The sequence below is a fragment of the Triturus cristatus genome, chromosome 1_2 (genome assembly GCF_964204655.1).
Source record: "Triturus cristatus chromosome 1_2, aTriCri1.1, whole genome shotgun sequence".
NCBI classification, from domain to species: Eukaryota; Metazoa; Chordata; class Amphibia; order Caudata; family Salamandridae; genus Triturus; species Triturus cristatus.
This window is the reverse complement of record NC_140580.1, coordinates 664,780,829-664,807,101: the sequence shown is the minus strand read 5'-3', so window position 1 is coordinate 664,807,101 and position 26,273 is coordinate 664,780,829. Positions and strand designations below refer to the sequence as shown.

General features: G+C 44.3%; 1 protein-coding gene across 1 annotated transcript in view; it reads left to right on the top strand.

The window, feature by feature from the left end:
- The window catches only part of CHAT (choline O-acetyltransferase), a 314,503-nt gene extending 296,902 nt beyond the window's left edge, over nucleotides 1-17,601 (top strand). Inside the window, exon 14 of the mRNA XM_085615102.1 lies at nucleotides 17,392-17,601. Coding sequence (XP_085471228.1) covers nucleotides 17,392-17,601 — 210 coding nt within the window. The remainder of the gene's footprint in view (nucleotides 1-17,391) is intronic.
- Nucleotides 17,602-26,273: the final 8,672 nt, after the last annotated feature.

Genomic DNA, 26,273 nt, shown 5'->3' with positions numbered 1-26,273 from the left:
AAATGATGTAAATCCCACATTTCTGTGCACGCTTTAGTCCAAGTTGCCCTAGGAACTTGGCCACTCTCACATATATTACGCATGCTAGGCAGGCATCTGTTAAGCGTGGCACGCTGTCACGAAAAATCACAAATATCTCTTTTACATAAGGAGTGCACAATTAACCTCTATTCTTACAAATTAAGCACTGGCATGAAGTCACTGCAAAAGTCAAGTTGAGAGCAAAATCAGGATCAGCATGATCTCAGTTTCACACTGGGTGAGAATATCCCATTGTTGTCCGGTTTGACCTCTATGTGTGGAGCACAACTATTTTTAAAGACGCTTAAAACCAGCAAGAGTATTAGGGATTTTCAACTGTGTAGCTGAAGTAGTTGATGTAGTGCAATTGAGCCACGGCAGACCCACATACCACCCTCTTCCCACATGCATGTGCAAAACTGCACATACTAACATGTGCTTGTTTAACTCTAGATAACCATCAAGTCATGGATGCCTTTGTGAATTTTCCAGAACACAAACCCAGGCTTACATGTCCCGTTCGCATTACTGCAGTTGTTGGGTGTCAAGTTGTGGTATTCAAAGTACTTTACTACTAGCGATTATTTGGCATTTAAGTGTATTTGATTCATAAGTTACATGTCTGAACATAAGCCATTTTGAAAACGTCTGCTAACCAAACTGTATTTCTATTAGACAGTGCAAGTCAACAAAATGACAGCATGAAAATCCTCTGAATATGAGTGACTGTCATTAAAATGTCACCGTACTCTGTACATGCTCAAAGAAATCATTCATGAGTAAAATAAGATGTGCCCCTAAATAGCCCCACGTCTGTAGGCTGTTGCACAGCAAATTTATAGGACAATTCCATGCAACCATTAGCAGGCCTAATGGTCTGTTCTACACCATTAAAAAGCCAAATGTCGTATCAAAGAGAAGAAAGATTCATGGCTCGGAATCCAGAAAACACATAGACATCAATATAGCAATACCTATTTCTACATGATGAATATTGTTAGCTAATTTTTATTTTTGTTTTTATGCTGTGTTGTAATACGTTACTTTTATATAGTGTTTCGCACCCACTTCTGCCTTTTCTAAATGTCTTAAATAAGAGGTGTTATTACACAGTTTTATAGTGCTCAATTCACCAATCTTGGAAGGAAGAAGTCCACATTCAACTCACTTAGCTATCCTGATGGATGTAAGGTTATTTTTTATTTCTTAAGTACACGCAAACCATATATGTTTGATGTTGCAAAGACGTACGGTATTACAAGAGAACATTGCTTCTTCTACCATCAGATTGGAAAGAAAAGTTTGCTGATCTTTTTGATAACATAGAAGGCTCGATTCTGCACGCAACCTGGAAAGTAGGGTGTTACAGAGATAGACTGCTGCAGCTTGGAAAGTGTATTCTTTAGCAACTTAAATAAAAGTTTTTGTCTTTGACCTTAGCAACCGGGCAGTAGAGTTATGCTTTAGCTTAGAAGCCAGGAAGCTTGGGGCATTTCCCAACATGACTTTGAAACATAGACTTTTTCTTTTTTTTTCACCTTTGTTGGTTGCACTCTGTACGGTCACTTTTGCTGGATTGTTGTTTTATGAAATGGTATGATGCTTCTCGGACGTTCCTATCTCAAGGGATTGATGATGTATTTTTACTTGATTTTATTATAGAATATGAGCTGATTATTATTATTTTATACATTCTTTCTTGAAGGTGGATGAAGTACAAATGGATTAATATTGTATTTTTATAGTGTATGTTTCAGTGTTATTTTGGTATGTGTACACTTTGATGGTCAATTATAACCGAGTAAGGCACTACTACTACTACTACTACTACTTCACCTTTTCTCTCTTATGCAGCCAGATAAAGGCTAGTCCAGTAATCGATTCAATCAAGCGAGATTTCAAAATGTGAATCTAAGTAAGCAGAAATACTCTGAGTGATTTGAAATATAAAAAGCAGGTACCTTCGACATTTAGTACCTAAAAATCTGAAGCTCATTTAAGAGAATAGTGTTGGCTAGAAATTTGACAACTTTAGATGGAATAGGTGATTGTCCCATTGATGATTGATGAGGACAGTGGCGGCACCTCCGCTAAGGCGGAGGAGCATCGCCCCCTGCTTCCCAGCAGTGAAGTAAAGGTAACATAAAATGATAATAACTCACCTTATTATTATTTTATGTTTCCTTCTGCTGAAGCGTTGCGTTTGGGGCAGGGCTGCTCCAACAACAGAGGAGCAGGGGAGGAGTGGCATGCCCACTCCTAAGTACATATGACTGTTTTGCCGGCCCTCTCAGGCCAGCCAAACATTCATGCGTACTTTGCATCTTCTCTATGCAGGCTGTATTAAAGTCTGCGTGGAGAACATGCCCAGGCCCTCATTCCCTAGCTGAGCGCCGATCCACGGTGCTCAGACCAATCACAACATTGCAGTGCAGCATTGTGACTGGCTATTGGGAGGCTGGGAGCTGGGTGCTTCCTGCTGCTTCCTGCATCCCGCTACGGACCGGAGTCAGGAAGAACAGGACAGAGGAGAGGCGGCAGCTGGCCGGCCATCACAGGTAAGTATTTTTAAGGTTTCACCCCCGCACCTCCCTGCCCCCGTCCCCCACACCCAGGGCTGGTAGCAGCCGCTACTGGATGGGTACAGACAGTGGTGCCTTGGTGAGGGATTCAGAGTTGCTCAGAGGAATCACTATCTTGGTGGGATGTAATTTTAAAAAGTTCACTAACATCCACCACTGAAAGGTAGGCAGCAAGAGCAGAGAACCTCAGCTCACTATTTCTGGCAGTATCTGAAGACATACTGGTCAGTTTAACCGAAGTTTGGTTGACATCTACATACAGGCAAAGCAGGGCACCCTCAACATAGTAAAAATGTGGCCAGACGCTCAGCTGCAGTTTCTCCGCAATGGCGGAGAAGCATTGCCCCACTGGTTCAGAGCCAGCAGCCGAAAAGTAATTATTATCATTTTCTTTTTCAGCTACTGGCTGAGCCAAGCATGTGCAGGGAGGGGCATGTCGGCCATGGGAGGGAGGAGGAGTGGAGTGGAGTGCACTTATAAGTGCGCATGTCAATTTGGCCAACCGTATGAGGCTGGCCAAACAGACATGTGCAGGTAGGTTTGTGCAGCCCAGCTGTATTCCACAGCAGGCTGGAGAAATGTCACATACATCCTGTGCCTGAGCGAGCGTTACACCAGCCCACTCAGGCCAATCCCCAGGCTTCTCTCATGCAGCATGAGAGCAGAGCGGGGGTTGGATGGGGAGTCTCTGATGATGTCCCAGGGACTGGTCGGAGCAGGAAGCAGAGGAGCACTGAGGTGCAAGGCGGCTGGCAGCATCAGGTATGAAGGAGGGTAAACCTCCCCCAAATATCATATAGTGAGGAATGAATTACTCCTTGGTATCACATATAACAGAACCTAGCACTAATTGACCCACGGGGACAACACTCTTCCCTGCCAAATTATAACATAAAAGAATGAACTACATAAGAAAAAACAAGTTAAAAACAGGATCTGCTTTGTGGCTCACAAAGCACTACAAATAAATGTGTATTAAAAATGCAAGAACACAAAGTGAGTCAGAACGAGAATGTTTGACATGCAGATATGCTTAAAAAAGGGTAGCAAGATGTGACAGTGTTTACCTAGGTTATATCCATGCAATAGATCATTATATAGTATTAAAGGGGAGAGTTGGTGACTAACCACCGAACATGGCGGACGTGCTCTAGCCGAGCTCCGGACAGGGCCTGCGATCCTGCAGACACCAGTGGCATTGCAGACCGTCCTGGGTGTAACACATGCTACCTACTCTTTAACACCAACGAGGAGCAGGATGACGGTGTAGGAGCTCCGATATTGGGCACGCTGAGCCGGTTGCAGCAGGAGCTCTTGACTGGGGCTACGTTGGTAATGCGGAGGCCTCCGTGGGCTGCGAGCGGACTCAGCGATCCCCCAGACAAGAGACGAGGGTGCAACGTACGGCGATACCCTGGTTCTGGTTGTGACATCTGAGTCCCAGGAGGCGGCACCGGAGAACACCACGCAGAGACGCCCTGACAATACTGGGTGTGATCGGCAGCTTTTCGCGCTGGCCGTGCCAAGGCCTACGTCACCAGGGAGAGTGCATGTTGCGGCCAACGGCAGAGTGGCAGTGACCCCGGCAGGGTGTGCTGCACCGGGCTCAGAATCTCCTGTGATTCTGGTGCACGTACTACAACAGGGCCTGACCCGCAGTAAGTGCAATGTGCCTGCAGGTTTGAGTACCACGGTTGGAATCTGGGGACTGCCAATGGGCGCGCTGTGACTGCTAGCTGAGTGTGCTGTGGCTCCTAGAGTGCGGCGGTGGTGGTGCGCAAGCCATCTAGAAGACGATCGGACAGAATTGAGGCCCCTCTCTTCACTCCTAATCCTGAATCTATTCGACTAGGCCCCTGCATGCTGCAGCAACGGACAAGCACAATTGGGAGGCTGGCTGTTGGGGAAGACTTCCCATGTGTGTGCTAAGGCTGAGCTCCCTCATTAGTACGCGGGCCCCCTGGCAACCTGAGATTGTGGGGAGTGGAGCTAGGCCAGGCGGGCGCTGGCCGGGTCCGATTCCTCCTGCAGCTGAGCAGCGGAAGGCCTGGAATGACGGACTGTGCAGGCCTCTGACACAGGAGGCACTGAACCACCTGCACAGAAACCCGGTAAGGAGGCCACATCGGGGGGGGGCTTTGCTGGACTGTAACCCTGTTGGTTTGGGGGTAATGTGGGTGAGGGGCCCATCCAACCCCCCCTAACATGGTAGTACAGTAGTGCTGACAGGAGGTCTACGTCACACCGGATGCTGCTCTGTGCTGCCTACTGAAGTTAGGGATTTAAAGCAGCACTTGCCAGTCGGGTGACCACTGCTACCCCCCCACCACTGTCTGTCCTCACTCTCACCCCTTGCTCAGCCCATCGCTGTCGACAGCGGGATCGCTGCACAGCTTTCGATGGGCGATACAAAAGGGAAGCAACCAGACCCTTCTCCATCGGGGGGTGCAGACCACAATGATGCAGCTCATGTACCTGCCACAGATTGCATACCGCCAACCGCCATGGAGGCCCCCTAGACAAACTGGACATTATTTTGCAGGAGGTCGGTGACTCGTGAAAGGCAATCGAGCAGCAAATTGGAACTCTAACGACAGGGTTCATGTTACTAAAAGCCGACCACGACAAACTGACTACCACTGTGAAAAGCAATAAAGCGCACATCACCAAGATATTGCCACAACACAAGGCCCACACTGAGCAACTAGAGCAGCTACGACGCCAGATGGCCGGCCTTCAGGATAGGGTTGAAGATTCCGAGGGCCGGTCGCGTAGAAACATTGTTCGCAGTGTGGGTCTACCGAAACGCTGTGAGGGGGCTAACCCAACATGCATTGTAGAGCAGTGGTTGCGTGACACGATAGCCCCGGAGGGGCTGACTGACTTCTTCAGCGTGGAAAGGGCACATAGAATACCCACGAGGAAACTGATTGCTGGAGCGCCACCCCAATCCATGATCGCCCGAATACTTAATTACAAAGACAGTAATACCTTACTCTGTGCCGCCAGAGAAAAGTTTCCTATCCTATTCGAAAACCACCGGATCTCATTGTACCCAGACTTCATGGTCGTGGTCCAACATCAAAGGGTCTCCTACCAAGAAGTAAAAAAGAAACTTAGAGCTTTGAACCTCAAATACGCCCTCCTGTTTCCCGCCCGCCTCAGAGTCATACACGAGCAGAAATCGTACTTCTTTGGCGATCATGAGGAAGCTACCGAATGGGTGGAAGTCATGTTTTCCACTGCTGCATCTCAGGGGTCGATACAAAACATAAGTCAAAGGTCACAATTAACAAGTGGGGGGGGAACACGCTGAAGGAAAATAAATCACACCCAGACCAAGAAGAGCCCCTCTCCGGAACAAGTCATGGAGAGTCAAAAATCAGCGTTAATCACGGTGGCGACACGCAATGAAAGGGACTCTCTCTCCTCGGCTGAGACCTCCGAAGACACCAATCTCCAATCGGACTTGGAGAACAGTCTGGCTCTGTTCCCTACAATCCCCCCGCAATTGGTGAACGAATACATGTGATAACTACCGTATTCAGGCACCAAGTTTGACCCCAACGTATCTGGAGATAGTTGAGCGTTGAATTGTCTGGTCTCATGGCCCCGTAGTGCGCTCTTAACCCTATGATTGGCCATGGCCCGGCCAGTTGCATTGCAAGCATGTTAACCCTGGTCTTGGAGACGCTGCAGGGAACTGTACTCACTTGCCCCATAGCGACTGCACAATGTTTGAAGCTGCACTTTTTTCAGCACTGTTCCTTAGTTTGGTCCACCGTTTTTCTCTGGGTAGACCATGGAAGGGGTTATACAAAGGCTAATTACTCATCTGACTCACTCCTAATCATCTCCTTCAAGAACCCTGGCTATCAGGAAACGATGGGGCACAAGATACTGCACACACACTTATAGCTGTGGTGGGAAAGTACACAATAACAACCTCAAATGTTCGGGGCATGGGGTCCGTGCTTAAGCGACACAGAATATATGCACAGCCTGACCAGAAGAAAGGCACACATTGTTTTAATGCAGTAGACACATCTCACTAGCTCGGAGGCCACTAAATTACGCGAAAAGTGGAGAGGGCAAGTGTTTCACACATCATACTCTGCATTTGAAAGGGCGGCCTCTATATGGGTCAGGAACGGCACCCCTTTCGTTGCCCTTGAGCAGCGATTAGATACCCATGGCAAATATGCTTTAGTCGATGGTACACTTGACGGCATTCATATAGTGCTAGGTAGCATATATGCTCCGAATTGTAAACAAGATAAATTCCCGGGTGCCGTAAATACAGTACTGACGAACTGGGTAAGCTACCCCTGTATCTTGGGGGGGGGGGGGGGGGGGGTGATTTTAATGCGGTCTTGGATATAGGCTTGGACCACTCTCACTCCCCACTGCAGGGGAAAGCTACCAGGAAACAGGCGGCCTCCCTTTGGGGCTGGGCCGAAGGCTGTTCATTGACCGAAAAATGCTAATTATCATGAGTACTCCTTTTACTCCCCCCCCCCACATGCTGCATATCCGAATAGATAGGGTGCTCTGCTCCCCAGCCATTGTCGCTCAAATTACACACACTACGTACTTGGGGAAACGCTATCGGACCACAACCCTCTGAAGATCCTGGGGGAAGATCCCCTCTCCAATCCCAACATGGAGGCTGGGCCCGCATTTACTAGAGGACTCCGTGTTCCGCACTACTCTGGCCACAACCATTTCTAACAACCTTACTGAAAACAGAGACACAGCGTCCTCACGCTTAACATAATGGGAGGCATTCAAGACCGCTGTGAGAGGGGCAGCTATTAGTACCATAGTGAGATTCCGAAAAATGAGCAATACACAGCTACGGGAAGTAGAAAATAAACTAGGGAGGTTAGAGCAGGCAGCAGTCTCCGACCCTACTAAGGGGACAGCCCTACAAGAGGCACGTAGAACAAAAGCAGACTTACTTGAGCGGCTGCGGGTCATATATTTCCAATCATACACGCAACAGCAACATGCAGAGGCCGATAGATCGGGCACTTTCCTGGCCAGAATCCTATGTGATGCGCCATCCCTCACCCCTATTCATGAGGTTATAACACCTGAGGTCACATTCATAAACAAGCAAACAGATATTATTCTACCATTCAGGGAATACTACAAAACACTGTATGAGGCACCCGTGGACCTGGGTGGGGCATCTTTCACAGCATTCATGGATGACCGTGATTTCCCCCAGCTATCATAGGCACATGAAAAAGAGTTAGCACTCCGGGGCCGGATACAACACTTTTTCGACCGCGCTGGTTTCCTGCCTAGAGCGCTTTTACCAGTCAGCCTTAGATACTGGGTGCCTCCCCCCTACAACGATGCAAGCACTAGTCACTTCCCTTCCTAAGCCAGGCAAGGACTCTACAGATATCTCTGGGTACCAGCCACTATCACTATTGAACACTGAATACAAAATCTTAAGTAAAATACTGTCTTAACGCTTACTCCCCTTCCTGCCACAACTTATACATATAGACCAATGTGGTTTTGGGCCAGACCGTAGTTCTTCTCTCAATATAAGGCACCTATATCATGTGCTGAATGCCACAGCCTTGGACTATCCTAGGGCAGGGTGCATATCATTAGATCTGAGGCAAGCTTTTGACACCCTCAGCTGGAAGTACATGCTGGTAACTTTTGCGAAATTTGGCATCCCTCCAGCTTATATATGCTGGGTTAAGCTATTATACATGGAACCCACAGCAAGAGCCCGGACAGGAGTACACATCTCACAGTCCTACCCAATCAACTGTGGTACACGGCAAGGTTGTCCGCTTTTGCCACTGCTATTTGTATTAGCACTTGAGCCCTTAGCTATTAAGCTTCGGAAAGATGCAATAAGGAATGGCATTCGCATTGGCAACACTACACACACCCTGTCATTATATGGGGATGGCATTATCCTTTACCTACACAATCTTGAGGGTAGTCTTGGGCCCATTCCACGCATCTTCACCCAGTTCCAAAGTGTTTCTGGCCTTACTATCAATGAGGTCCAATCATACGCATTCTATTTTCACGCTGAGGAACAACAAGAGCCTATCCGCTTTGACCCTTTAACGCTCCCGATTACGCCCACTACCTTTAAATATTTAGGTATACAAATATATAGGGGGCCCCAGGAGTTATTGGATGTCAATCTCTTGCGGGCAGTAAGGCACTCAGAACTCAAGTAGCTTTTTGGACAAGACTACCACTCTCTTTGGCAGGTAGAGTGGCCAATAGCAAAATGGTCATGCTCCTAAGATTGCTCTACTACTTCACCAATCTACCAATAGTTATTCCGACCAATATCTTTAAAACCCTGAACACTCTCTTGCTGGAGCTAATATGGGGGAAGGGCTGCAGAAGGGTGGGGCTCTCGAAACTGCAGCTGGGAATGGACAAAGGGGGCATGGGTGTCCCAGATTTTAGGGCATACTGTTACGCAAGCAAACTGCAGTGGTTAGCATACTGGCTTGCTGGTCATAACCTTCACGAGATAGGGCTCACACAGCAAGCGTTAGCTCAAGGTACCCTCTATATTCTATTGTTGCCCAAGGGACAGTCGTCCCCACAGCCCCCTCACTATTGAAGCTGGCCATTACCTATTGGAGATGAGCACTGCACTACACGAATCAGTGACTCCCTCACACCCCCAACATTCCGTTGGTAGGGATTCCCACTCCCGCAGGGGTTTTCACTGCCCGGAGCATCTCCATATGGGCATGGGAAGGTGTGAACACTGTGGGAATGCTATTTGGAGAGAGTATGTTACTAGACCATGAGAACTTTGCCAGGGAACCGGAGGTGCCATGATCCATTAATATTCTACATGCATGCATCACTAAATACATCAAACAGTATTGGGCACCAGAAAATAAAGAGCCCCCCACGCACACGCTGGTACATACACTAGACCTTATGGGTAACGGGCGCCACTTGACTTAGTGGCTATATAGATGTATTCGCTCCCATGCAGCAGCCTCATTGGCGGCACTTAGAGCAAAATGGAGTGCTGACATTGGGTGGGATTTATCAGACGAGGAATGGGATTTCCTTCTAGAGTATGCCAAGAGAGTGTCCAGAAATGCAAAATTTAAATTCATCCAGTACATGGTTCTACATAGGCCTATCTCACGCCACACCGCTTAAACAGAATCTATCTGTAAGCGAAGGACCATTTCCCACGATGTCTTGCACACAATGCCAACCTCATACACATGCTATGGGCCTGCCCACGCCTGTCTACCTTCTGGGCCACCATCATAGAGGTCCTAAGGACTGTAACGGAAATTGCTGGCGGGGATACTGGGGCATACTGTATATTGGGTCTGCGGCTTCGTCACAAGAAGCAGAAAGTACAAGCCCGGTTTGCTAACCAGGCTTTGCTCATAGCAAAACGATCAATTACCATGAGGTGGATGTCCGCTGTTCTCCATGCCATTTGGCTGGCATGGTGAGGTGGTCAGATGGGGGATGGCGGAGAGTGTGGCGATAAGGCGGGAAAAAAACTGGGGCTTGCAGAAGATGCCGATCTCACTGGACTGGGATTCAATGGTCAAGTCATTTATAGCCTTGGAACCCTGACCAACATAATACACTGTAGGACATAGCAACACAGACCACACTAACCGTATGTACCATGACAGGGCTCCCCAGGTTACACCACTGGCAGAATATATACACCTGCACACTGTGCAGCTAGGACTGCACATACAAATACACTAGTATTGTGTCCCACATTGCACACGAGTGAGCAGGAGCGAGTCAGGTAGGGAGCATGGGGGTGAAGGGAATTGGGGGTTGGTTGGGGAAGTTGCCTTGATAAGCAGATTGTTACCATGAACCACACTGTAAACACTATTGTAGCAATATTTTGACAGTTAACCACAGACCTTTCTGCTGTCATACCTTCCGATAAATATGTAGGACATTGTGGATGGTCCATTACCCTTGGGACTAACGGCATGTACCTAACGACAGCATAATTTTGTATGGTCAGGATGTTATTAACAAAAATCAATAAAGTATGTTTAAAAAAAATATATAGTATTATAGGGCTGAAAAATATGTGATGACTAAGGAAGCAATACATACATAGGACAGAACCTCATATTGCCCAAAACCCTCAATAAAGAATCTGATACTGTTTTTCAATACACATTAAAGAAGCCGTACTATTTGAAATGTGGCTTTCCAGCTCTAGAAAGAGACATCTCTGGAGCCTAACTTGTTCAGACAAGTTAGTTGCATGCAGTGCTTAATTTGAGCCGGTGCTTTCCAGTGCTCAGCACCGGCACTTAATTGGTTTCTGGTGCTCGGCACCGGCACCTAAATGTCAACACCATACTTAGAACAGTCCACCACATGGTGGCACAGCTCCTCTAATTTAGAGATAAGCAGAACAACGGTAGTTTAGGACTGCAATATACAATAAAATTTCTAATACCAGCCTCCCCAGGCATTTCTTTAGCTTTGGGGACATAGAATGACCTGAACTATCGCATTTACATGCGAGAGAGATAGTAGTTGTTTTGGCAGCGATGACAAGGGCGATGGGTGATGTGAGCTGCAGTGCCCTCCTGGTCATAGCCCTGGTACTTAATATTTTACAAATTAAGCACTGGTTGCATGTACACATATCGGAACGATCTAAGGGCCAAAATCACTACTGTATGAGAAGAGTAGACAAGAACCATCTGTAAATGCGGGAAGACCAGCCATGGCCCATGCAGGTTAGAGCGGTGGGGCCCGGTGGGACCGGGTGGGGGGGGGTTTTGACAGACGACGAGGGAAAATTAATTCTTTATTTAATTTTCCCTTATGGTCGTTTGTTGAAAAATACCCCACCGCCCCACTGCTCTTCTCTGCATGGGCCGTGGCTGAGGAAGACCTCTTGCTGCAGGGCAGAATCACTCTTCTCTGTCCTGTTAGCCACTCCTGTAGGAAGAAAGATAACGAAGTCCATCACAGAGCGTCATAGTGATTCCACAAGAGATGTCTGCAACAGGTAGTCAACCTCTTGCTTAAAAGGCAACCAGTGGAGCCAGTTACCTTTTTCCAGAAAGGCAGAGGAGGTATATAGAGGCTACAGTATGAATGGGCTGTCTGAAGAAGTTAATACCCATTCTTAACCTAAAGATCACAAACACTTGAACAGGCCAGCAAGTTCAGTATGCATGCCCTTGCGGATATTATTGGTCATCGACTGTGCCAACAGTCAAGCAGGATGCTTACTTCCAAAGCTGTTCATCCTCCTCTCCCAATCAGTTACCCGCTGCAGTTTGCACAGAACACGGAGAACGATGACGTAAATGCACTTTAGTGTTAGAAGGCATGTAATGTGAATGGAACTTTCAATCTTGTACCTGATGTACCATTTTGAAGGATTTTCACTGTAAGTTCCAAAGTATGCATTAAGAAAAACATGATTCTGTGGACTATTTCTTAAAAATGTTTTAAATTGTATTTTACATCTCCGGAGTACAGTTACTGAGGAAGCAAACAGAAGATTTTTCTTACCTTAAGAAATGAGTTAGTGTTAAGAGCCTTTTGAAGTTATGAAAATATTTTTGATTTGCCAATGAAATCGAACCATGATCATACATGCAGAATTTACAGTTTGGTTAATTATTATGCATAAACTGTGTATAAAAACTCCTGTTTTTGAAGGATCTCCGAGTATTCTGAGATTTTCTATTTAACTAATATTGTCAGTGCTCTTCGCAAGCTTGACACTTAGAAATTGGAGGAATTTGTATTAACTGTTTAGGGTTCTGCTATGATTTATGATTTTTCATTTCTGTATTCTGAGTCTTTATGGCAAAATGATGTATTTCTCTGTAATGATTTATTAACAACACCATATTAAATCTTTTAAACCTAATTTTGATCTAGAACTACCAGTTTTTACTCATGATTTACTCTGCTATGTTTGTGCTATTGGTGGGGAAGGTATAATCAATCTTGCCATCAAGATCAATAAGAAGGCTCAAAGAACATAACTGCCTATGGTAAAAGTTGAGGTTCTTTCGATATTAGGGCTCAGATTATTGGGTTCTGGCTCTCACAGAGTGACAGGCACGGCACATAGAATGGCTTTTGAAATACTGTTTATTTTTTGATTACTCCTTTGGGATTTGGGGCCTATGCCAATTTCCAATGTCCTGCAGACTGAACTGTTGTTCTGGTGTTTTGCGTCGGGTTCAATCACTTCCATTCCTTTATAGCGGGTAAGGTTGGAAGGGAGTATCCAAACACATTTTGAGTGGGAGAAAAGCATTCCTATCTTTTGTGGTGAAAGGTGCTTGTCTTGGGTTGGCTCAGTGACTTACCAAGTTTCATAAACAGCATGGGTCTCTTCCGCAATTAGGAGTTTAATTAGCTCACATGAATTTAGAGTTTTCAAAATCCTGTGCAGCCTACAATGCTTAATCTGTGGAGTCATATTGTAATTTCTATGAGAGATATTAACATACTTCTCACAAACTGTGCTTTGAATTGAGTTTTTACTTCACTAAGGCCCTGATTACTAGTGCCCTTGACTGGCTTGAGCTAATTACCGCTCCCATAAAATACACTTACCCTGGAAGTGAGGTATTTCCTTTGTGCTCTAAAAACCTCCACAAAGTGGGGAATTACATGTAGAATCTGTGCTTTGTGTATCAAATTTCTCATGTATTGGAATTTACAAGGCATTTTTCCCTGGTGTACCTGCCGAAATTTTCCTGGGGAAAAATGCAGAAGTTGCGGTAATAACCCCAATCCTCATAAGTCTAAAATGTGCTGTAGCAATAGTTACAACATATAATTACATTAAACAAGACACTCCTACTTGGACATAAGAGGATCGAGAATTACACTCCCTTAACATATATGGCATTGTTTATTTCTTTATGCACTTTGACCTCTTCAGGGTGCTGTGGATATTGTGGGTTGTCTCTGTGGAGTACCCTGTTAGCCTCAGGTCATGCATCTCAATGTGTCGATTCTGGAAGCAGAAGATCAATCTGCCATTGATCTCACCCAGTGGCAGAACCAGCAATCTTCTGACTGTGTGCTGTTTTGGGCAAACCTGGTTGGTAGTGATTCTGAGATTATGCGTGTTAGCACTTACGATGCGTATGCGCAGTGCATTCTGATTAGATGGGGGAAGCTACCTCCAGTGGGGCTGGAAGCGTGAGTGCTGTCATCAGTGACACATCACTGACATCATAGGAATGTTGTAAAATCCAAGGATTACACCAAAAAAAACATTGATTACAACTCAGTCACGCCCATTCAGCAGGAGAGTGGTAAGGGCGTAGTATGTAGGTGGAGATGAATATTAAAGCACACTGTCATAAATAAATTACTAAAACCTGGTTTGGAAGGACACTGTCAGACAGCTAATTATCCATTGAAATGGCCTACAAAATTCACACTGACATGCAGTTTTAAGTAGCACAAAAATAGCATGTGGGAATCAGGATTCAGCAAATATTTCTCATTTGCAAATCACCAAGTAAAGTCTTGATTTGTTTTGATCCTATTAAAATCTTTGTTTTATCACACCCTAGAATTATAATCTAATGTGCTCTGTTGGACTTGGCCCTTTTTGCAGGGTCATCCCTGAACTTTTTTGCCTTCCTCCTGACCTTTCTGACCTTTCTGACCTGTTTTTGTTGGTTTTAGGACTCTGGGCACTTTACTACTGCTGATCAGTGCTAAAGTGCATTTGCTCTCTGTGTAAAGTGTTATCGTAATTGGTTGTCCATAATTGGTATGTTTGTCTTACTAGTAAAGTCCCCAGTAAAGTGCACTATGTGTGCCAGGGCTGGTAATGCAAATGCTACTAGTGAGCCTGCAGCACTAATTGTGCCACCCACATAAGTAGCCCTAAAAAGAGATTTCAGGCCTGCCACTGCAGTGCCTCCGCGCAGTTTAACTGCCTTGTTGCCCTGACAAGTGCACCCACTTGCCCGGTCTTACCCTTCCCTCTTTTATGCACGCCAGACACCCCTATAGTAGGCCCAAGGTACCCCCCTGGGCAGGGGGCAGTGTATGTGAAAGGTAGGACATGTACTGAGGTGTGTACCATGTCCTGACAGTGAAATACTGCCCATTTCGTTTTTCACTGTTGCAAGGCCATCTTGCCCATAGAACAGAATGGGGAATGCTGTGTCACATGTCTCCAGCATATCTTCCCATCGGCATAAGATGGAAAGACGGAGTTTAGTAAGCCTGAACACAGAATTTAATAACACATCTTTTTGTGAAGATGGTTATTAAATTGTGTGTTTAGAAACAGCACTTTTAGAAGTGGCTGGTTTATTGTCCTAACCCTCCTGCATGCCTCTGCCTGGTTGTGTATTGACTGTCTGGGTTTGGATGTGACAGGGACTGGGGAGGTGTCCTGACACCAGGGAGGAGTAGGTGAAACAGCAACAGGCTGGCCTGCATTTGGTGTGGTGGGAGGAGTAGCCCCCCTGGATGTAAAGAGGGCTGTGCTGCTGCCACAAAAGGATGGCTCCACCTCATGCGGAGCGTCTGAGGCCCAGACCCTCACTATCAAAGGAAGAGGGTGTGCACTGGCAGGAATGAAACCCAGAACTGGTTTGGACCGGGCTCAGAGCACCCTGAACACAAAGACTTCAAAGGCATTTAGGGGTATAAATGTGAGAGCTGAAACCCCTGAACTCAAGACTGAACTCAAGATTGAAAAAGGATGATCAAGAGGAACCTCTGCCAACGAAGAACAGCTGAGGAGACTGAAGAGAAGGACTGCTCTTGCTGTGTGTTCTGGGGCTGGCCTGCAGTTTGCTGATTTGACTAAGGAGAGGACAAGGGACTTTGTTGTGTGCTGTGTCCCCCTGCTTAAAAGGACTTTTCTGTGTGCTGTGTCCAGAAGCATCTTGTCTCCAAGGGCCCAAGGAGAGCTGGTCCCCCATTGTGGAAACTCAGGAACAGAAAAGTTTCCAACCATGTCTCAGTGACGCTTGGTGCGTGTGCTTTTGCACGCCTGAGACTGCCGTGTGGTCTGTTGTGCTGTTTACGAGGTGCCCCGTGACCGCATTGCCCGCGCAGCATGAAACATCGTCCTCGCTGCTGCATTGCTGTTTGTGGCCCGAGTCGTCATCGTAACTGAGGCTGTGAGTAAGGATCGCCGGCCCGAGCCGCAATGTGCTAAAGGATTTCTTGAAGCTAATGAAGCTGCAAGGTGAAAGGGACCGTGATCGTTCTTTGCCAAGAGGAATCTGCCCAAGATCGTCAGCGAAGGAGAAGGCAGCGCCATAACCCGTCCGGCTACAGCGCCGCCTAGCAACGGAGCTGCAACGTCATTAGGACTGCCCAGCAGGAAGTCTGACAAGCGGGGAGAGAGAGAGAGAGAGAGCGAGGCAGCGCACCCCCCAGGTAAGGCTTGTACTCCGGTCGGAACCCGCAAGCATGTGTGGCCTGGGGAGGCGTGCAGGAGGAGTACAGGAGTGCTCTGATCTCTCTCCCGCTGCTCCCGAGCGGCCCGTACCTGCCCAGCAGTACCGGGGCCGCCCCTTTAAGTTTGCGACCGTTGTCACTGTTGTTGGGGCCTAGTGGTGCCCGAGCTGACCACGCAGATTGACTTATAGCATTATTGCTTGCATTAAGAACTGCATTATTCTTGCATTAAGAACTGCATTATTCTTGCATTACGAACTGCATTATTCCTGCGTTACGAACCTCATTAGTACTTGCATTAAGGACTGTCTTATTTCTACATTACGAACTGCATTACGAACTGCATAGCATTGCATCAGGACTGCATTAGATCATCGTGAACTGCTCATTAATACTGGAAGAACCTTCAAGGGATTGTTGGCCTAATAACAGGCAAAGTGAAATATTACGAATACGCATATGTTGGATTTCTATCGTTTGGTCTCATCGTATTCCTTTTGATAAAGATACCGCTGTTTTTATCAAATCAGTGTGGTGTCCACTTGTGGTGTTATCACTGTGTTACTGGGAGTGTGGTTGCAAATACTTTACACATTGCCTTGGAGTTAAGCCTGGCTGCTCAGGCCAAGCTACCAGGGGGTGAGCAGGGGTTATCTAAAAGTGTGTCCCTCCTTTCCCTGACTAGAAGCAAGGGTCCCTATTTGGACTAAGGTACCTACCTCAGCCAACTAGAGACCCCCAGCCTTAACATGCTCCATTTGAGCTTTCCTAACTGCTGACATGTTTTGAAATATTTTTACACTTCATTCAAAGGTATTTCAATGTTGTTGTTTGTTAGAAAAAAACTGACATCCATCTACAGCCTTTTTTTTCACAATCCCTAAACTGAAGCAACATTATCAGAAAGTTCATGATGTAGGATCCTCTAACTTTGCAGTCAGAGACAGAAAGCTAAACACCAGTCTCCATATTAAAAGAATGAGCAACATTTGTCAGAAGACATAACTTCACACTTGACCTCTGTCTTTCAACTCACAGCAAAATTGACAGGATAAAACCAAAATTTAAAGGCATCTTTATTGCTCATTCACCTTCTGAACTTCAGCATGGTTATTTCGGGGGTGCTGCAGCACACCCCACAACCCTATTTGCCACTTAAGTGAGCTAGCTCTCAGGGCTTGTCAGTATGATTTGTAGAGGACAAAAGTAGCATGGTGCTATTTATTCACTCCGGGTACTAGTGATTAAGTGATTTAACCATGTATGAATACTACTAGCCAAATATTCTCATTTTTGTTGTGGTCTGCCACTCCTTAATTATAAATCTACTGTGTTATTTCTCTTACAGGTTCCAACCACCATGGAGATGTTCTGCTGCTACGGACCTGTAGTCCCCAATGGATATGGCACTTGTTACAATCCCCAGGCCAATCACATCCTGTTTTGCATATCCAGCTTCAAGGACTGCAAGGAGACCTCCTCTGCCAGGTTTGCCGAGGCGGTGGAAGAAAGCTTCATGGCTATGAGAGATCTGTGCATCAAATGCAACAGCAAGTGACAAACACTTCACTAGCCAAATAGGGCTAATAGATTGGCTTGCAGTCCCAGCTGTTGTCCAGTCTAGTACTACACGTAGCACTGAAAATGGATTGAGAAATGAAATGGACACTGAATGTAGTTTGTTGTTCGGGATGGTTAGGTAATATATATTTATTTTGTAGTTTACAAGAGTATGCTGGTCATGCAGGAAAGTAAGCTGAGGATCTGCTAAAGAGATCTATCACTAAATTGCACGTCATGTGTTTAAAATCCAGAATGGAGAATTCAGCCTTTCATCTTGCCAAAGTTGATAAAACAGGGACTAGTTGGGCAATAATGGCACCTACAAGGGCCGAGAAGCAATTCAGTTTTGGCCATACATTATACTAAAAGGTCAATATTAGTACTATCATGGTTCTAAAATGATTATGTAACCACAGACAATACTGATATTGTAGCTGAACTATAGTAGGCCATCATGTGCCAATTGGATTTGCCATATAAATGTTCTAATTTTTTTTTTTAAAGTCAAAAACTGTATATGTTGTGTAAAAATTAACATGAGATGAAGACCAAAAAAGTCAAGATGAAGGAAAAAAAATTGTTTGGTAAGAGAAAGAGGCATTTCACGTAGAGTTGGAATTGTGTGAAGAAGGAGAAATAGAGGCAAAGTGCTAGAATAGTAGAGCAGGTTTGGTCATTGTACAATCTAATCATGTCCGCTAGATTTAGACAGCAACAGAGAAACAAATTATGAGGCAGGGTCGACTAAGCTATGCGGTATGAAAAGGTAAATACGTGGCATAATGTGGCACATTCTGTGATAGTACTGTTTTGCTATTTTTATATTTTAATCCTTATTAATGCTGTCAGGACAAAGTCAGTTTAACATCTGAATACAGCAATCACCAACTGAAAGGTGGCATTTGTAAAGGGTCTGCCACTGCCAGTGCTTAATTTGTAAAATAATAAGTACCAGGGCCCTGACCAGGAGGCCACAGCAGCTTTCACCGCCCATCGTCCCTGTCATCACTGCCAAAACAACTACTAACTATCTCTCTCACCTGCAAGTGCAAAAGTTCAGATTATTCCAGGCCCCCAAAGCTAAAGGAAGGGCTGGGGAGGCAGGTACTAGTAATTTTTAATGTATATTGTATTCACAAACAACCTTGTTCTGCTCATCTCTAAATTACATGAGCAGTGCCAACATGTGGCAGACTATCATAAGTGTGGTGTGGACAATTAAGTGCAGGTGCCTAGCACCGGAAACCACTGGATCAAATTAAGCACTGGCCACTGCGCTACATCCCATGTGGTGGTTATTAGTAACTTTTGAGTGGAGATTTTGAGCTAGAAAGAAATTTCTTTAAGCACAAGAGAAAGAAAGTAACGCACCACATGATTTCCTCAAGTCAGTGTCCTCATCTTGTAGTTTTAGATTCCATCTCTTTTTTTTTTACATAATTATTATGTAAGGTTGAAGATATGTTATATATTTATTTATGTATTTAAATAGTTTTTCCGTAGCAACTCTACCAAGTTTGGTGTCAGTGCACTTTAATAATGCAAAAGGACTTTAGACACAGATGTCCTGGATAACATAATTGGCAACAAAAATCAACCTGTAAAACCCTGTAATTCTAGACTAAGTACATCAATCAGGACAGCAGTTTGAAGGAGCATTAGTTTGGGATCACACTACAGGATACATGCTGGACGAATGGGTTGATAAGGGGTGAAGCTGAAGCTTGGATGGGGGGAATTATAGAATGTACCAAACAATGAATTAAGGAGTTTTCTTTTTTGTAGTAATATTTTATTAATTTTAGCAACATATTCTCTTCATAAATATGTGTGAAAGATGCTTTATTACAAGAGCATTATACCATATGGCACTTATAATGAAGCAGACCAGATACCCATCCTATTGTGACGGATTAACCCATTTGCCAAACTCCAAATCAGGCCCTTACTCTCTTAGGTAGTCTAGTCGTTGAGCCCAAGTACCCGAGTTTCTCTGGGAGAGCTCAGATTCTTAGGTGGTCTGGGGCCTGGTCCCAAACACATGTGGTTCAGAGGAACGGCACAGACTATTGGGGGGTCTGGTGCCAGGACCCAAGGACCAATGTTTCTCTGGAAGAGGTTAGATTCTTAAAAAGTCTGGGGCCTGGTCACAAATACAGTTGGTTCAGTGGAAGAGCATATACTCTTGCAGGGTCTGGTGCTGGGCCCAAGTGCTGGTTGTTCACTGGGAGAGCTTAGCTTCTTGAGTGGCCTGGTGCCTGGTCCCAAGTACTGGTGGTTCACTGGGAGTGTGTAGCCACCTGAGTGGAACAGTTCTTGGTCTCAAGTACTGGTGGATCACTGGGAGGGCTTAGAGTCTTCTATGAACTGGTGTTTGATCCCAAGTAGTGGTGTCTTTGATGTTCAATGTCTGGCTATGCATGGTTGGTGTTATTTCAGAAACATGACTTATTGGAGCTTTCTGACAGAGATTAGCATTGCAGAAAACTGATCTCTGGGAGCAAAAAAGATCTCACTTTAAGGCATGCCTCATACCCTCTGCTGTTATACGCCACCGAAAAAATATTAATTTGTATGAAGTGTCTAACCAAGACATGCATACAATCAGCCAATCAACAAACTATACACCCACCTCTGAATGAAGGGATGTACACTATGTTCCATCATTAGGAAGCAGTGCCATATTAGCTCAGAAGCATTAAGGGAATAGTCTGCCAGTGGCGGCTCCTCCGCTAAAGCGGAGGAGCATCGCTCCACTGCTTCAGATGCAAGCTGAATACAAAAGATAAAATGATAATAACTTTCCGTTATTATCATTTCGGGTCTCATTTATGAGGCCATACCAGCCCTTTTGTGCCGCAGAAATGTCACTTTTTTGGCGCAATGTGCTACGGGCATATTTAGAAGGCCACTTAAAGCCATGTTACATGGCTTTTCATGGCCTTATAAGTATGTGCCCATTCCCAGCAACATCCATGTTTTTTTGATACTCTCCTAGATTTAAGAGAAATCGTAAGTCTGAGGCAGCACTAAAAACGTACGCCTCCCCAGGAGAGGAGTAAGGGAGACACAAAGAGACACAAAGAGGAGAAATATCTTTATTTTTCCTCTTTCTGTGTGTGATGCATTCCTCAGCACACATAGAAAGGAGAAAAAGCCTTGTGATTGTTTTTGTGCAGGAAGGTTACCCTTCCTGCACAAAACTCATCATCCCTGCAACGCAGGCACCCTTGCACAATGGTGCAAAGGTGCCTGCGTTTGCGCACAGCAGCCCATTGGTCGCCGGTGCAAGGGAAAAGGACAGGAATGCGCCATATCTAATAGATACAGCGCATTCCTGTCCTTTTCTTTTGCCATAGGGCAGCGCAGCAGCAAGGCCTGTTGTGCTGCCCTATGGCAAAAACCCCCAAAATGAGGCCCTTTGTGTTTTGTATCTAGCTTGCAGTTGAAGCCAGGTTAGGGCGGGTGGGGCTGGGCTCCCTGCGTCACAGGGAAGAGGACTAGTGGCTGCACCTTAAGCGCACATGACGGTTTGGCCATCTGTCTCCGGCCGACCAAACCGTCATGCGCACTTTGCATGTTCTCCACCCAGGCTGCATTACAGCCTGGCTGTTGAACATTCACAGCCTCCGAGCCCCTTTCTGAGCGCTGAACCACGGCGCACAGACCAATGGAGGTGATTGGTCATGGAATTCTGGGAGGCTGTGTGCTTCCTGGTTCCTTCTGCAGATAGGAGGACGGAGGAAAGGGGGGGCTGGCGGTATCAAGGTAAATGCCTTTTTCGTTAGCAAAAACAAAATTGAAACCGTATTTTCCTGCTACAAACATACTTTTAGTTGAAGTTCTTCTTCCTTCTATTTCAAAACTTGGTAAGCTGTGTACAGTTCACAAGTTTGCAAAGTATAAAAAAAATCTGGGGATGAAAAACGAAAACGCAATTTCATAGCCCTGCACCTTTAATGCAACACAGCTTCACTGCTTTTTCGGCAACTTTCTATCATGGGAGCATAGAGATTACATGAAATTATATGACAACTGAAATCAACCTCAAGCTAGAGTTTAGGCCACATATAATATTATTTTGCTTGCATTATATTCAAATTTAACTTGGCCCGGATTACATTGGATTGCACTGGTGCTGCTGCAATTTTGATCCGACATTTCAGATTTACATATGAGTGGACAGCTGCGGGTACAATTTTTCGTTTACAGTTGTACCATCCAATCTCCACTGTCAGTAAAAAATGTGGTTTCACATTTTTGAGTCAATGGTGACATTTTAAAGCAAAATTGCACTCACACTACTGAAATCATATATCATCTGCAAATGCTGGTGCAAAACTGCAAAAGCAGTTTTATGTAATTTGACCACAGATCTGTCACTAGCATTAGGCACACAAAGGCCCTACAAAAGTTTAGTCTGAAAACTTGTGATATGGGTTTAATATTTGCATATTTTGGGCCATTTGTATCATTATTGGAAATAGCGATTACCTTACTGCGATTCTCTGCGAATCGCAATTAGGTAAGTGCTATTCCTAATATATGAAACTTCATGAGTTTCATTTAGCGATTTCTAGTGGGTCACAAATCGACCTAACTCATGAATATTAATTAGATAGGTCGCATTTTGCGAACCATTAGCAACTGCTAAAATCATGGAGATGGAAGCCTGCTGGGGTCAGCAGACAACCATGTAAATATTTGCATATTTTGGGCCATTTGTATCATTATTGGAAATAGCGATTACCTTACTGCGATTCTCTGCGAATCGCAATTAGGTAAGTGCTATTCCTAATATATGAAACTTCATGAGTTTCATTTAGCGATTTCTAGTGGGTCACAAATCGACCTAACTCATGAATATTAATTAGATAGGTCGCATTTTGCGAACCATTAGCAACTGCTAAAATCATGGAGATGGAAGCCTGCTGGGGTCAGCAGACAACCATGTAAATGATTGCTTTTAAATAAAGAAATCATTTTTTTTTAAATGCAGCCAGTTTTCCTTAAGGAAAATGGGTTGCTTTAAAAAAAAAAAAAAAAGTTTTCTTTTCATTTTTTAAGAGCAGGCAGTGGTCCGTGAGGCCACTGCCTGCTCAGAAAAAAGTTTTTAATACCATTACCAAAGGGGTATGTAAGAATGTTTTGCGACCGAAATGTGGTCGCAAACATTTGCATTTTACCACCTACATTCTTACATACCCCTGCAATTTGGTATTAGGAAGGGATGCCCTAAACAAGTCCATTCCTAATACTGAATCGGTATGTATTCGCAATTCTAAATTGCGATTCAGTAACATGTTACCAAATCGCAAATTGAAATTCATACACACCAAAATGCATTTTAACAATCGCAATGTTTGTGACCGGTAAAATGCATGGTACATATGGTCCTTTATGTTTGTATGTAGTGGTGTTTGTATAGCAAGAACCTAGCTGGATAGCAAAGCTCACTGAACATAGGGCATGAGCCCTTGGATGTGTGTCATTATTTTACTCGAGTACTGGTTGTTGTAGGTAGCATTTTGGTCTTGCTACGTTTCACACAAGCCTCCACCTCCCATCAAAATACAAAAGTTTGATACCATGATGAAACAAATTTTCTTGCACTTCAATATTGCTCGACCTTGTCCCAGTGGCGTTGCAGCACTTTACATGAGCACTTTAGTATATTACACATGTTTTTGGCACCGGTAAAATACATAATTTGCTTGTATGTTGAGCCGAAGCCGGAACATGAATCTGGTGCACAAGTTTAAAGCCGGAAGCTCTGGCTGTTAGGCCACATCTCCTTCCCCAATTATCGTGTAAAATGTTGAAAACCAAAAGACTGAGGGTAGAGGCTATTTGAGACCGCACTCAACAAATGAATAATGTGTCAAAGTGTCAAATAGTGCACGAAACCAAGGAGCACTCCCCTCTATGCTCCCCAAATAGGAACCAGTCCTACAATAACATTCAATGCAAAAAGGTTCAGCACTATACAATATGATATAAGCGTGCCACATCAAAGTTCAAGAACAGTTAGCACACAGAAAGACATTCGAATCCAAGTTGTGTGTTTCTTGAGGTAGTTTCTCTTTATTTTTCTTAAAAGGATTTTTCTTTATTTTCCCATGAACAAATGATCATTGTCATAGCCAACGTGTTTCGTCTCCCAAAGAGACTTCTTCAGGGCTTCACAGTATGGCATAAAGAATGTTCATTAGATGGTCGTACAATTCAACAGTTTAAAAATCCAATATTCGGAAAGCTTCTACAAAGTACAAAGACTCAGCAGTGGCATGATAACCCGCAGCATATGTGGTCCTCGTTTTTTCAGCTCGAAAAAACGAGGACCACATATGCTGCGGGTTATCATGCCACTGCTGAATCTTTGGGAGACGAAACGCGTTGGCTATGGCTATGATCATTTGTTCATGGAAAAATACAACAAAATCCTTCTAAGAAAAATAAAGAGAAACTACCTCAAGAAACACACATCTTGGATTTTAATGTCTTTCTGTGTGCTAACTGTTCTTGAACTTTGATGTGGCACGCTTATATCATATTGTATAGTGCTGAACCTTTTTGCATTGATCGTGTAAAATGTTATTCAATTTTCCAGGACCTTGCACTCCCCTGACTGACATGTTTTCATGATCTTCGCTTGAAGGGGGCAGTGTTTCTGTTTTAAGGCCACAAATAAAAATCCACTTGCTCCAGAAGAGCAGCTGAGGGGCAAACCTGTCCTGCCTTGACAGTGTGTCACCATTTATTTAGTGCAACAAGGACATCCTCGGGCCAGACCGCCATTAATTTATGAGTAAATAGGCAATACAGTCTGGAGATTTTGCCATGGTGCAAATTGGTTACCTCACCTTGCAACGGGGAGAATTTTGCATGCGATGCCAAGTTTTCCTGATCAGAATGAAGCATACGAGCAGGAGTGCAATATTACCACACATCTCTGAACACCAGCATTTGGTAGTATTGGTGCTTGCCCATGCTCCTGGAAGTTCTGAATAACTTGCAAAGAGTACCTTAGGCCTCTATTACGAATCCAGCGCAATTGGATTGCTAATTATCGCAACCAATAATTAACGATGGCCGGGGGCCATTATTTGTCGGATGTGATATATAATGACAATTATTAGTTTTGTTCTGAAATTAAGGATTACAATGCAGATTAGTGCACCAAAAACTACACGTCCTCGTGTTTACCGGGCATTTTTCACCTGTAAACTTTTGGCAGGTTTTGCTGAAATTTCTTGGCCAAAAATCTGAATTTTATGAGGCACTCATGATCAAGGCGTGCGTGTTTTATAATTGCACAATGTATTGCAAGATGTAATATAAAGATAATAGCAAAAGAGCTGACCATAACATGGGATTCTATGAGAGACCCAAGAGTGATGATCTGGGGGGCCAAAGGCTGAGTTGTTGATTGGTGGGTCATATTGCTTTTGTACACCATTTGTGTATAGTTATGACTGTGATATTTACATACCTATAGTTACTATCTATATAAACCAGTCAATATTTTTCTATTTGTTTTTTGGGGTACAAACTGTGCATGCTCCATAGGGAGTTAGAGATGCGCGGACCTTGTAGTCAAATTTCCGTCAAACGTTTTCACTTGTTCCACCTATTTATAGTCTCCGCAAAGGCTGGAGACTGTAAAAATTCCAGACTGGTTTGTATGGGCGGCATGTGTGAGTGCATAAATATCACAGTTATGACTATACACAAATAGTGTGCAAAAACTTCAAAAAGAAATACAATTAGGGCTCTAAAATTGGCCCTGATGAAAGTCAAATGACTCATGAGGGCATACAATTAGGCTAAAACATGTAGACCTATGATGCAGGAGTAACCAAGGATTTCTTTCAGCATCACATTTGTTTTTACTCTCCTCAGCAGACCCCATGATAAATTAGGAGTTGGCAACTGAGGGATTCCCTGGGCAATTTTATCTTTACATCCCCCTCTGTCTAGAGTCACCTTTTAAAAGTGCTTCCTTGTTTATCAAGGCTGAGTCCACCCAGCTATACATATATTCTGGACGAGGACTCAATGATGAAGCATGCCACTAGAATCTTAGTGGGTGAGAGTCCTTTTTATTTAAAAAAAAAAAAAAAGTAAACGCCTCTGTAGAAAAGGTACGGAGACATTAATTTAATTTAAAGAGTGAGCTTTCTTCTTAATTTGAATATCTTGTAGGAGAATCAACAGCCAAAAACTGACAGACAATGAACAATATTCGTTATTTGCAAGTTTTTACTATGAAAATGGCTGCTTTATACAAATGCGAATGTAATGCTGATCAACCACGGTACATCCACCACTGACTTTTAATGTCCACTCTGAGAACCAGAACATTAATGTTCTCTTTACCCCTCATCAGAAATGGAGACAAGTGACCTGACGTAAGGGCATGATTTATACAGTGAGAACTGCTGTAACATCATAGTGTAGAGAACCATGAACTAGTAGGATGTAGGTACCATCCCAAATTTTCAACCATTTGAATGTTAAAAAGTACAAGTATTATATGTTAAATAATTCATACTGGGACTGAATAAGTACTGACACAAGACTCCTTGGACAGCTCATGGCAATAGAAAAGATCGTATTGAACCTAAATTAAAAAGAAAGAGATATTTATGACATAATATGACTGCA